This window comes from Crinia signifera, chromosome 1, assembly GCF_055691185.1.
Source record: "Crinia signifera chromosome 1, ASM5569118v1, whole genome shotgun sequence".
NCBI lineage: Eukaryota > Metazoa > Chordata > Amphibia > Anura > Myobatrachidae > Crinia > Crinia signifera.
Genome location: NC_139217.1, coordinates 225,517,193 through 225,530,050, shown reverse-complemented (window position 1 = coordinate 225,530,050; position 12,858 = coordinate 225,517,193). Strand labels below are relative to the sequence as shown.

Genomic DNA, 12,858 nt, shown 5'->3' with positions numbered 1-12,858 from the left:
ATGGGCTGCCACCACTTGCAGCCCATAGAGGCATCCCGGAGGGAGGGATCATCTCACAATTGGACTGCATTGGGTGACTGGTGATGATCTCTCCGCTGCTGCCATTGCTGGTCCCCACTTACAGTCCCGACTGGCACATCCATAGTAGCTTCTTCAGTACTGTGCATGCACTGGCCCCCAGCCTTTATGGGCTGCTCAGCAGCAGTCCATAATAGCATAGTCACGGTCCTGGGTCTGGCATATGCACAGTATCATCCTCAGTACTGCACATGCTCAAAACCTGTTTTTATGGGCTGCTTTTTGTAAGGCAGACCACTGCTCCACTCTTCTCCTCCCTACATAGAGACAGAAATTAAAACAGGGGAAACCAATTTCTAGAATGGTATACAAATGGAGTAATGATGTAGAGGAGGTCTTGCGGGACTGCTTTCTAACAACTCACTGGCAAATGTTTGATGATGCAGCTGATACACATAATCTGTCACTGAGGCCATTGCGACCAAAATCAACATCTGCACATATGCAGATATGATCTTCAGAAGACCATCAAAGATGCTAAGAAGGAAAACAAAACCAAAGTGTAATTTAACTTCAGATCTGAAGACATGTGTGGAATGGACTATGCTGTATCATGGACTATAAAAGGGACATTTGGAGCCCTGCTCAACTCTCTGCATCTCTTTCTGAGGAAATCAACAACTTTTATGCTCACTTTGATGTGGCTAACATAGCACCCGCCACCTGTCCATTGATTGATGGGAAAACTGCTACGCTGACACTAACAATGGAGGACATGAGAAGATCCTTCAAAAGTATCAACCCGCGCAAAGTTCCAAGGCCAGACAGCATCCCAGGCAGGGCTCTCAGAGTGTGTGCTGAGCAACTGGAAGTGGTGTTCACTAACGTCTTTGACCTCTCCCTAAGTTATTTCATGGTTCCAACTTCCTTCAAAACATCAACCATTGTTTCTATACCCAAGAAATGAGTGGCCTCGTGCTTAAATGACCAGTAGCACTTACTTCCCTCATTATGAAATGCTTTGAGCGGCTAGTGAAAACCTATATCTGTTCTTTTCTAGACCCATTACAGCTTGCATACAAAAAGAACAGGTCTGCAGACAATCCCATAGCTTTGTCGACTCACACTGCCCTCACTTATCTGGAAAATAGGAATACATATGTGAAGATGCTGTTCATTGATTACAGGTCTGCATTTAATACCCTTATTATTTCCAATCTCGGTGATCTGCGCTGAATTTTCGACTTCTTGACATGGAGGCCCCAGGTGGTGAAAATAGGCATTTATACATTCTCTTCCCTGACTGTATGGCAAAACATAGCTCTAATGTCATCCTCAAGTTTGCAGACAACACTTCGATCTTGGGCCTTATCATGAATAAAAATGAGACGGCCTACAGAGAGGAGGTCAAGGTACTAACCAGTTGGTGCCAGGATAACAACCTCTCTCTCAATGTCAACAAAACAACGATATGATAGTGGACTAAAGGAAACATCAAGGAGATGGTCATAAACCAATATTCATTGGAGTTTTAGGGTGAGATTTAATAGGATGAGATATTCAGAAAGTGAGAGATTTGGTAGGAAATCTCAATTTTTTTAAAGCAGTCATTTACACTGCAAAATCAAACTGGTTTTGCAGTGTAAATGATCACTGCTTTAAAAAAAAAAACAACTGGAGATTTCCTACCAAATCTCTCACTTTCTGAATCTCTCATCCTATTAAATCTCACCCTTAGGATCCTTGTATTCATATCACTGATGATATTTCTTGGACTCTTCATGTAGACATCGTGGTGAAGAAAGCTCATCAGCGGCTCTATTTCTTGAGAAGATTGAGGAAGTTTGGTGTGAGCTCCAAAATTCTCACTAACATTTATAGATGTACCATCAAGAGCTTGTTGACTGGCTTTGTTACAGTCACAAAGCACTACAGTAAGTAGTGACAACGGCTGAGCGAGCCAGGGGCAACAGGCTCCCTGCCATCCAGGATATCTACCACCAGCGGTGTCTGCAGAAAGTTCATAGTATCATCAAAGACCATAGCTGCCATTAGGTAGGAGGTACAGGAGTATGGCTGCACACACCACAAAACTTAAAAATAGTTTCAGACCAATAGGTTATTGATTTCTAATATTTTTAGTATTTTGCTTTTGCTGAGTTGGCTGACTGACTTTTCCTCCAGCACAATTCATTGCATGTTTACTCTGTGTTAACTGCATATACAGTAATAAATAAACTAAACTTGAACTTAATTTGCCATAAATACATGACATTGTCTGGTTATTTCAGGGACAGACGGAAGGTTAGGGGTGGGAGGAGAGAAGGAGGGATTGATGTCTAAAGGTTTGGTGAGTGGTGGGGGCATCAGACGCTCAGAGGTTTATATCTTTTCTACTGGTGGCAAAACTTTCTTTAATCTGCTTATGCACATTATACAATATGTAAATTCTTGCACATTACTTGTTATGCTATCATTGTGCAACTGTAGGTATTTTAGGAAGAATTTGTTTAAGAAACAACAACAAAAAATAATTACTGATAGTTTTGAAAAATAAATAATCTAAATTAGCACTAATCCAATAGTGCCAAATAATCATTGGCACTAATGATTATATACAATACTATTTATAAATTAGGATAAGAGCATCATTTCAGCTATGCCAGCCATGGAAACATGTTGCCATTACTGTATATACTGTTTATTTTTATTGAATAATCTACCATTACATATCATTTGTTTTTACTTCATGGGGACTTTAAACATAATTTATAATATAAACATCTATGACCTCATATGTGAGTTAGTAAGTATGTAATGTAATATATTTGCAATCTTACTTTTATAAAAGCATATCCTGCTCCATTATCTGTGATAGTAAGGCCCAAAGCATCTTCTGTCTTGGTTATCTCCACTTCTTTGGTTTCCCCTCTAACATGTGCAAAGATGAAATCTTCTAGACCAATCTGACCTCCAAGAAGCTTCTGCATATCCACTTTGTGCGTGTTTAATGTGCAGAACAAGATCTGTGAGAGAAAACATATTGTTACTACAAGGGCTGGCGCTACACGCTCAGCCAAGCCTGCAAAGCAAGAAGGCACCAGGCGATGTAGGCGCTCTCCCTGCCCTGCCACTCTGCTGTGTGCAGGTACTGTACATGTTTGGTGTTGCCAGCTGCTGCTGCTCCTTTCTTCCTGGTGTGTGTAAGTAGGCAGCGGCGCCCACAGCAGAGGTAGGGGGGTGGGACATCCATCAGCGAGACCAGCAGCAGGGGAAGTCACAGGCTCCAGCATTTCCCCTCCCCCTGATCACAGCATCAGGGTCAGAATAGCCTCTGCCAAGCTGTGATTCGAGGAGTTCGGCACATGCTTATTAAAGGAACCCCTGATTGGAGGGCCCGGTAATGTGCTCCTCTGACCCCTGGAATATGCATGCAGCACCTCAGTAACTACAATGCATGCATTCAGCACTCCCCCCCCCCCCCGCTCTCTCTCTTTCTCTCTTTATATCCTGTATGTTTTATGTTTCTTCTCTATATTCTGTGCCCACCTTCTGCCCAGCATCTCATTCCTCTCTCTGCCCATCATCTGCCCCCTGTTTACCCATCATCAGCCCTCTCTCTGCCCAGCATCTGCCCCCCTCTCTGCTCAACTTCTTTCCCCCTCTCCGTGCAGCATATGCCCCCTTCTCTCTACCCAGCATCTGCCCCCTCTCTGCCCAGCATTTGCCCCATTCTCTGCCCATCATCTGCCCTCCTCCTCTCTGCCCAGCATGTGCTCTCCTACTTCCTGCCCAGCATCTGTTCCCCCTCTGCACAGCATCTGCCTTCCTCTCTCTGCCCAGCATCTGTCCATCTCCCTCTACCCAGCATCTGTCCCCCATCTCTTTACCCAGCATCTGCCCCCCTTCTGCCCAGCATCTGACCCCCGGAATATACATGCATGGATCTGCACAACATTTGTCCCCCCCCCCACCTCTCTCTGAGCAGCAACTGTACTTTCCTCTCTTTTGCCCAGCGTCTTTCTCCCCCTCCTTTCGGCATAGCATTTGTCCCCCTTCTCTATCTCTCTGCCCAGCACCTGTCCCCCTCTGCCTACCAGCGTATTTCAGGGCGCCCAGCGCTACCCTGAAGTGTGTGAGCATGTAAGCTCCCCCGTGGCAAGTAGCAGGAAATCCCTGGCAACAAGCATGTAACCCCTAGCAATGAGCATGTAACTCCTGGCAATGAGCATATAGTTAAGCTGCACTTATGTGGAATAATATGTATTGGGCAATATGGGGTGACATTTATTAGAGATTGATGGTGGGTTTTTGGCGATTTTTATCGCAAAAACGACCGTTTTTTCATTTTTTTCCCAAATCGATTTTTTAATGGGTGGCGATTTGCGGCATAAATCGCACTTTTTGCCGCGAAATCGCACTTTCTAAAAGTGCGATTTTTTTTAACTCCGGAATTCGCATCCAGATGTTTTCCCCATTGAAAAAGATACAAATTGCATTTTTATTGAGATGCGAAATTTGGAAATCGCCACAAAAAATGGTCTAAAGTTCCAAAAAAAAATAGACCTGATTCTGACTGGCGGTTTGGTCAGAAACATGGCGATTTTGTCAGAACCATGCACAGATCATTGTGATCTGTGTATGGTTCTTTGTTAAAATATGTGTAAAAGTTTAAAAAAAAAATGGCGTGAGGTCCCCCCTCCTGTACATAACCAGCCCCGGGCTCATTGAGCCGGACCTGGTTCCAAAAATACAGGGGACAAAAAGCGTAGGGGTCCCCCCGTATTTCTGAAACCAGCCCCGGACTCTTGGACCGGTCCTGGTTCCAAAAATACGGGGGACAAAAAATCTGGGGGTCCCCCGTATTTTGAAACCAGCACCGGGCTCCAACAGCCCGCAGTGTCATGCCACAGCCGGGGGACACTTTTTACACAAGGTCCCCCGGCCGTACCATGAGCACCGTGGCTGGTCAGCCTTGGACGGGGTACCTGGAGGAGTGGGGACCCCCCCCAATAAAGGGGTCCCCCCCCCCCAGGCTTCACCCGTCCAGGGCTGAAGCCCGGTGCTGTCACTGGCGTCCCTGGCCATTGGACGCCGGCCTGATAGGGTTAAATTCTCATTCCTAACATTGCTTAATACAGGAGAACTGCAAGTGCCAGCAGACCTCCCCCGCAGGCTGGGACTTGGAGAACCACAAGTCCCAGCATGCGGGGCATTAATGGGCCCGCTGGGACCTGTAGTCCACCTGTAAAAAGAATGTTAAAATAAAGCACACACACAGAAAAGTATAACTTTAATACACACACACACACACAAACACCTCACTTTTACACCGCTATACATACCGATCCAGGATCCAGCGCTGGTCTCTCTGCAGCAGAGCCGGACAGCCCGCACTGACAGCGGGCTGACCGGCTTCCTCCGATGCAGCGAACAGCTTCTGTCGCGCTGTCCCAGCGCGACACAGGCTGAGAGCGTGATTGGGCGATGCGTCTCCATGGAGACGCATAGCTCAGTCCTGATTGGCTGAGCTATGCGTCTCCATGGAGACACATAAGCCGGAGACGCTCTCAGCCTGTGTAGCGCTGGGACAGCGCAACAGAAGCTGTTAGCTGCATCGCGAAGAGCCGGTTCAGCCCGCTGATAGTGCGGGCTGACCGGCTCTGCTGCAGAGAGACCAGCGCTGGATCCTGGATCGGTATGTATAGCGGTGTAAAAGTGAGGTGTGGATGTGTATGTAATAAAGTTTTACTTTTCTGTGTGTGTGCTTTATTTTAACATTCTTTTTACAGGTGGACTACAAGTCCCAGCGGGCCCATTAATGCCCCGCATGCTGGGACTTGTGGTTCTCCAAGTCCCAGCATGCGGGGGAGGTCTGCTGGCACTTGTATTTCTCCTGTATTAAGCAATGTTAGGAATGTGAATTTAACCCTATCAGGCCGGCGTCCAATGGACGGGTGAAGCCTGGGGGGGGACCCCTTTATTGGGGGGGTCCCCACTCCTCCAGGTACCCCTTCCAAGGCTGACCAGCCACGGTGCTCATGGTACGGCCGGGGGACCTTGTGTAAAAAGTGTCCCCCGGCTGTGGCATGACACTGCGGGCTGTTGGAGCCCGGTGCTGGTTTCAAAATACGGGGGACCCCCAGATTTTTTGTCCCCCGTATTTTTGGAACCAGGACCGGTCCAAGAGTCCGGGACTGGTTTCAGAAATACGGGGGACCCCTACGCTTTTTGTCCCCCGTATTTTTGGAACCAGGTCCGGCTCAATGAGCCCGGGGCTGGTTATGTACAGGAGGGGGGACCTCACGCCAATTTTTTTTTGTACTTTTACACATATTTTACCAAAGAACCATACACAGATCACAATGATCTGTGCATGGTTCTGACAAAATCGCCATGTTTCTGACAAAATCGCCAGTCAGGATCAGGTCTATTTTTTTTGGAACTTTAGACCATTTTTTGTGGCGATTTCCAAATTCGCATCTCATTAAAAATGCGAATTGTATATTTTTCAATGGGGAAAACATCTGGATGCGAATTCCGGAGTTAAAAAAAATCGCACTTTCAGAAAGTGCGATTTCGTGGCAAAAAGTGCGATTTATGCCGCAAATCGCCACCCATTAAGTAGTCGATTTGGGGAAAAAATGAAAAAAAAGGCAGTTTTTGCGATAAAAATCGCCAAAAACCCAACATCGATCTCTAATAAATGTCACCCTATAATTCCAATGGAATATGCAGGCAATGGGAACAACTATAATGAATGTGAGGTTCTAATTACTTTAATATATTTTGATAAAACTTTCTGCAACCATAACTAAGCACTGCTTATGTCAGACTAGAAGCACATTAAAAGCTGGTTTATTTTTTTAACTGGTTATTGCTTACCTCAAAATAACTATCAGTGTAATTTTTTTCTCTATATAAAATGAGCACCAATGAATAAGCTCTATAAAATGAATGATGATAGGTAATAATAAAACAAATGACAAGTGACTTAAACAGCTAATTAAAACGGCATTAGATCGGCAGTCAAAAGAATCTAAAAAACTCATGTTGACTTTTTTCCATGTTGACCTGATGCATGTCGACCATTTTCCTGTGTCCATCTTTTGACTGTCAACCTTGACACTGTCTACCTAATTACTGCATACAATTGCCTAATGTTAAAATTATTCTTAAATCAATGGAACAAAAATCTCACCTCTGTTGGAGAGATGTTAAAAACCTCTGCGATTTTGGCATAGAGTTCCTTGACATTTGTGAAGCCCTCAATTCTTCCAGTTGAGCTGCCGTGAGCTAGCTGAGTATGGAATACCAGCCTTGGTCTCACTCTTGGAGGATGAGGAGGTCCTGGCTGACCCTGTGCTGCTGAGTCAGTGGGTACACTTTGCCTAGTTTCTTTTGGCTTGTGTACGGTTCCTTTTGGAGCACTGCATTCTTTCTGGTCAGGGTCCACTCCGTTCTCCATGAATACAGTTTTTGATTGCTCTCTCTCTCTTTTTTTTTTTTTTTTGCGCTTTTTCCTGCGTAACTTCCCCTCTTTGCCAAAAGGTATGTGAAGGAAACAATGACAAAAATAGGGATGGAGAGATAAATAATTAATGCTGGGCTGCTCTTTCTGTAGTGTATACCTTGTAAAAGGATCCCTTGCTGAGCATAAAAAGCCCAGTAACTTAATACCACAGCTCAGGTTGTTCAGCAAAGGCTTCACCAGCTTTAAACTCAAGGGATAAAAGAACACTGAGGCATGGCTATATAAACTAATCTAGCTGGGGATTCACATGGAAAACTGCTCTCTCTAGAGACATGTCACCTTATTTTCAATTAGGCATATACTAATTAACTGTTTCAATGGAGGCTACATATGTTTAAGGTGTGTCCTACATTGTGTAAAAGTTTGAATGTATCTTATTTCTGTGAAATATAAGATGACCTCTGGGTGTTTACTTATGCAAATCCTGCTAAAAAGTCATATTAAAAGAAAAAAAAAGAATAATAAATATAGTAAATGTACAATATATTGACGACTCAAACATTTAGGCTTGGTTATGGTACAGAAGCTTTCCTTCTGATTGCTGTGCCCACTTGTTTGTCACTATTACTGTAAATTACATTTGTACTTTTCATATCTTAGTGAACAAAAGTAAAATATATACAAGGATTAAACATGAAAGGAAAAAGGAAAAAAAAAACAAGAGACAATATAGAATATATAAAAGCAATGCAAGATATGTACCATAAGCAACGTGAATCCAAGACACAGAGATACTGTTTAAACTTATATATGTGAAACAAACTCACATATTTTTTTCCATTTTCCATTTATGCAATATTTTTTTCATTATATAGAAAATTTGGTACTTATGTAGTATCTGGGCTGCCGATTTTTTGATTGTATGCCTTAAGTTAAGGCATACAATCAGATGCGATGCGATGCGATGCGATATCGCATCGCATCGCATCCGATATCGGATGCGATGACCCGATTTTTCCATAGGAATCAATGTTAAAATGATTCCTATGGAAAAATGGGTCCTTTTCATACCCCTACTATCCAAGTGGGCATGGAGTTGGATATAAACCTGTGGCGAGCGTAGCGAGCCACCGAGCCCGAAGCGTGGCGAGCGAAGCGAGCCCCGCGAGGGGACGGTATTCGTCCCCTCGCGGGGCACGCTTCGCTCGCCACGCTTCGGGCTCGGTGGCTCGCTACGCTCGCCACAGGTTTATATCCAACTCCATGCCCACTTGGATAGTAGGGGTATGAAAAGGACCCATTTTTCCCATTGAATTCCATGTTAAAATGGACTCAGTCCATTTTAACATTGATTCCTATGGAAAAATCGGGTCATCGCATCGCATCGCATCGAATCGCATGGTCGCATGCGATGCGATGCGATCTCCCGATCCGACCCGATTTAGAAATCGGCAGCCCAGATACTACATAAGTACCGAAAATTTCATATGAATTTAGTGTTAATCGCACTTAAACTGTCTAGAGAGAGCATCAAAGACACTCGGGGTGACATTCTATGCTTTGAGATAAATGCGCATGTTTTTTTAGCGCACCACATCGCCGCAAATCGCACTTTTTCAAATCGCATTTTTCTGTCAAAATTCGCATATTTAATGTGATGCGCATTGGAGGCTGAAAAGTGCGAAGAGGTGCGATTTGCGGCGAAGTGGTGCGATTTTAAGTAACAAAAAAGTGCGAGTTCTTCCGCCGGTCATGTGCGAGTTTTGGACCCACCGGAGTGCGATTTACAAAACTGTCTCCGCATCACTAAGAACCCCCCAACCTATTGGCCCACCTGTGTCCCCTCCATTATGCATCACACCCCCTATATAAAGGGGCACTGGCGCCATTTCACTCTTTGATAGGAAGTAAGGAGCATGGAGAGGAGCAGTGGCAGTGTGAGTACAGGAAGAGGTGTTGGTGGCAGAGTGAGGAGTGGCAGAGGGAGCAGTGGCAGAGTGAGGAGTGGCAGAGGAAGCAGTGGCAGAGGGAGCAGTGGCAGAGGGAGCAGTGGCAGCAGCCAGACAAGTGGGAGACCCAGCAGCATGGCCACAGCAAGGCCAGCCCCACACCAGGCCCTGGGCGTCCAGCCCCAGCAGGAGGAGGTGGAGGATCTGCTGGCATCCCCATCCTACAGCCAAGACCTAGACCATACCCCACACCAGCTGCAGGAGGGCCACATGTCAGAGGTGGAGGAAGATGCTGGTGAGGAGGAGGAAGACACTGGCATGGAGGAGGAGGGCTACATGGCTGGAGTTGAAAATGAGGAGGAGGAGGAGGAGGAGGTGGAAGCTGGCCGCACAAAAAGTGGCCGAAAGGTCCGCTTTTCATATGAAGAAAATGCAGCACTTGTCCGGGCTATCCTGCCTGTGTTTGAGCGTTTGCTTGGCAAATCTCACCACAAGACCACTGCACAGCGCAAAAGGGCTATGTGGAAGGACATCACCCAGGCGGTGAACGCTGTCAGTCAGCACAAGCGCCTGGTCCGCAATGTGAAAAAAAGGTTTAACGACATCAAAAGGCAGTTGAAAAATAAAATGGCCATGGAGTTGGAGGAGGCCACCAAGACTGGAGGAGGAAGCCCCACCACTGTGTGCTACAATGCGTATGAGGTGAAGCTGAAGCGCATCATACCCCCTGAGGTCCTGCCTGGCCTGCACGTGGCAGATTCCGATAGGCCGCAAACGCCATCCAGAGCTGGTAAGTGTGACTCCATGCAATGTTAAACATACATGCCAATTTTAGAACTGTATTAGAACTGTAATGTTCACTTGTATTATTATGCTAAGTAAAGTGCTGCTGTAGAACTACATAGCCCAGCAAGCTCATGCACAACAAATTGACTGCTTCTACTTTTAAATAAAATAAATAATGATAATGCTGGGCCCTGTAGTTCCACAACTACTCATATTGATTAACACTGTAACATTCTTTCTAGCAGCCTAACATGTATGTGGCCAAAAACCCAGAGGTGTACTGGTGGTTAAGCTGCCATGCCTACATACCACCGATTATCCAATAGTTGTCATGTGTACACTAGTTTCATAATAATGTTTAAAAAAAATCTTTGCCTTTAAACCAAAAAAAAGGTGTTGCAGAAATAATGCAGTCCTTATCCATAGGGTATTGTCCATTATTGTCATTTCAATGCATGTTTTCAGAAAATGCTTAGCCATAGCAAGGTCCATAATGGCTGCCCATCTTTCCTTGCACAGATTGTCCATCCCGAAGTGCTGCGGCATCCAAGACCAGAAGGCCCGTTGCTGCCGAATCTGCGGAAGCAGGTAAATGATCAAAAAAACGCCATTACACATACAGTACACACACCCATGTCACATGAACAATATCTCACACTACATTCATCTCCTGCTGCTACATTGCAACGGAAATGAATGTCATCTGAGCTAGGCATGTGACATATTATTAATGTCAATGTTACATGCTGTATCGGGGTACATGTGTAAGTACATATGTGATAACCTCAAAATACATGGTACCCCAATGCTTGTAAAATGTTATAAGACTTTCATACTGAACTGTTAGGGGCAGCTATCAGTTACAGCAGCATGTGCAGACAGTGGGTCATGTGACTGCAGGATATAAATAGAAGCCATGCACTGACAGTTGGGCTCGGAGGAGAGGGTTGGAGGCAGCCATTTTGGAGGGACTGAGATACTGGACTGTTGTGAGAAAACCCAGTGTGCTACCTTATAGCCAGATGGTGAGAGACAGCCTCCCTGTGGAGATTGTGAAGGAGAGGTGGGTGAGGAAGCCAGCACCTACAGACACACAAGGTGTGAAGTGTGGTCTGAGGAGAGACTGCCAGACAGAGCTGACAGGAGGTGCGGCCTAACTGTAAGTGATGTAACAGCCTCCCAGTGAGACCCTGCAACAGCGATGCAGTGTAAGGAGGCTGGTGGAGGGCGGCTATGGAGATGAAGCCTAGAGGTAATTGACTGCTGGAAGGACTGGCAGGGAATTCCTGGATGCCTTTATAATTTGAACTTATTTACATGCAACTCAACTAGCCAGCTTTAATAGACTAAAAGATAGTACAGAGAGACTGTTCATAATTACTCCATGTCACATGGTTACTCTGCATATACAAAGCCAGTTTGGAAGCAAAGCTTAGACTTTATTGAGCAATGTATACTCTTTATAGGTAAATTGCAATCCAGCTACAATTTCAGGCTTAAGTAAAGACATTGTGAACTACATTCATAAAGAGTCAACTACAGCTAACAGCTATCACTAAGCAGAGGCAAAATTACCAATAGAAATTGTTTATTTATTGACTACTGGAAAGACTTATTTGCCTGTGCACAAAGGAAGACAATTCAACAGGGATGTATTCATCTGAAACATTTAAGCTTAAATGTATAGTTCTTTTACAAATATAAAGGGACAATTATAAATAGCTATTTATATAATAAACAATGCAGTTCTTCAGGAACATCTATAAGGATTACAAAGGTGTATAATATATAAATATATATATATGGATATTACTTCAAAAGATTAACTTTCTGTGGATTACAAAGTTCTTTACCAAAGGAGTCAGCATAGTTTTCACTCCGCGGACGAACTCTTATAAGTTAAAGAAGACTAAAACTAGAAAGGGTTTCTACACAGCTGACATCTAAATAGGACTGTATGCAGAAGTGAAAGGGTTTATTGAGACACTGGTATAGTATAGACACTGTAATTGTTAGTGTTCCAAGAGAAAGAGTTATATATTTGATTGCAAATGTATTTGTTACTTTTTTTTTTGCCAAGCTCAAAGCAGCTATTAACTGTTTTAGCACTTGTTAACTGTTTTCCCACTGACAGTATTAACAAAGATAGCATGTAATAAACCATTTGGATACGGCTAAATAGTAATGCAAAACCAAAATAGGTACATCCATCATCAGCATGAAAGAGCTCCACTTGGATAAATGTATTTTGTTTGTCAAGGTTTATTTATAATTTGTGAATTGTAATTTGTGCCATAGAATTTGTTGTAATTTAATAAATTGTTTATGTAAAATCTGCAAAGAACCTCTATTCTGTGAAGAGAACGAGAAGACACTAATTAAGGTTAGAGTGACACCTGAATGCTACCATCAAAATTGAGAGATACTTACCTGACTGCCACTAGAAAGCTAAGATAAACTTACCTGTATATTACACATAACACCCCTAGGTATGTGCGTCCAGCATCTCAAGCCCTATGTAAAACAGTATAGACGACAGTGTGGCCTATATATGCATCAGTACTTACCTCTTCATCTGTATCCACAGGTGCTATACAACTAGGGTCAAACCAAACAGAATCTTCAATACTG

At 44.1% G+C, this 12,858-nt stretch overlaps 1 protein-coding gene across 1 annotated transcript in view; it reads right to left on the bottom strand.

The window, feature by feature from the left end:
- GIPC3 (GIPC PDZ domain containing family member 3) overlaps positions 1-7,486 on the bottom strand; it is a 140,441-nt gene extending 132,955 nt beyond the window's left edge. The window contains exons 1-2 of the mRNA XM_083179060.1: positions 7,220-7,486; positions 2,859-3,044 (exon numbers count right to left, since the gene is read on the bottom strand). Of these exons, the coding sequence (XP_083035186.1) occupies positions 2,859-3,044; positions 7,220-7,486 (453 nt within the window). The remainder of the gene's footprint in view (positions 1-2,858; positions 3,045-7,219) is intronic.
- Positions 7,487-12,858: the final 5,372 nt, after the last annotated feature.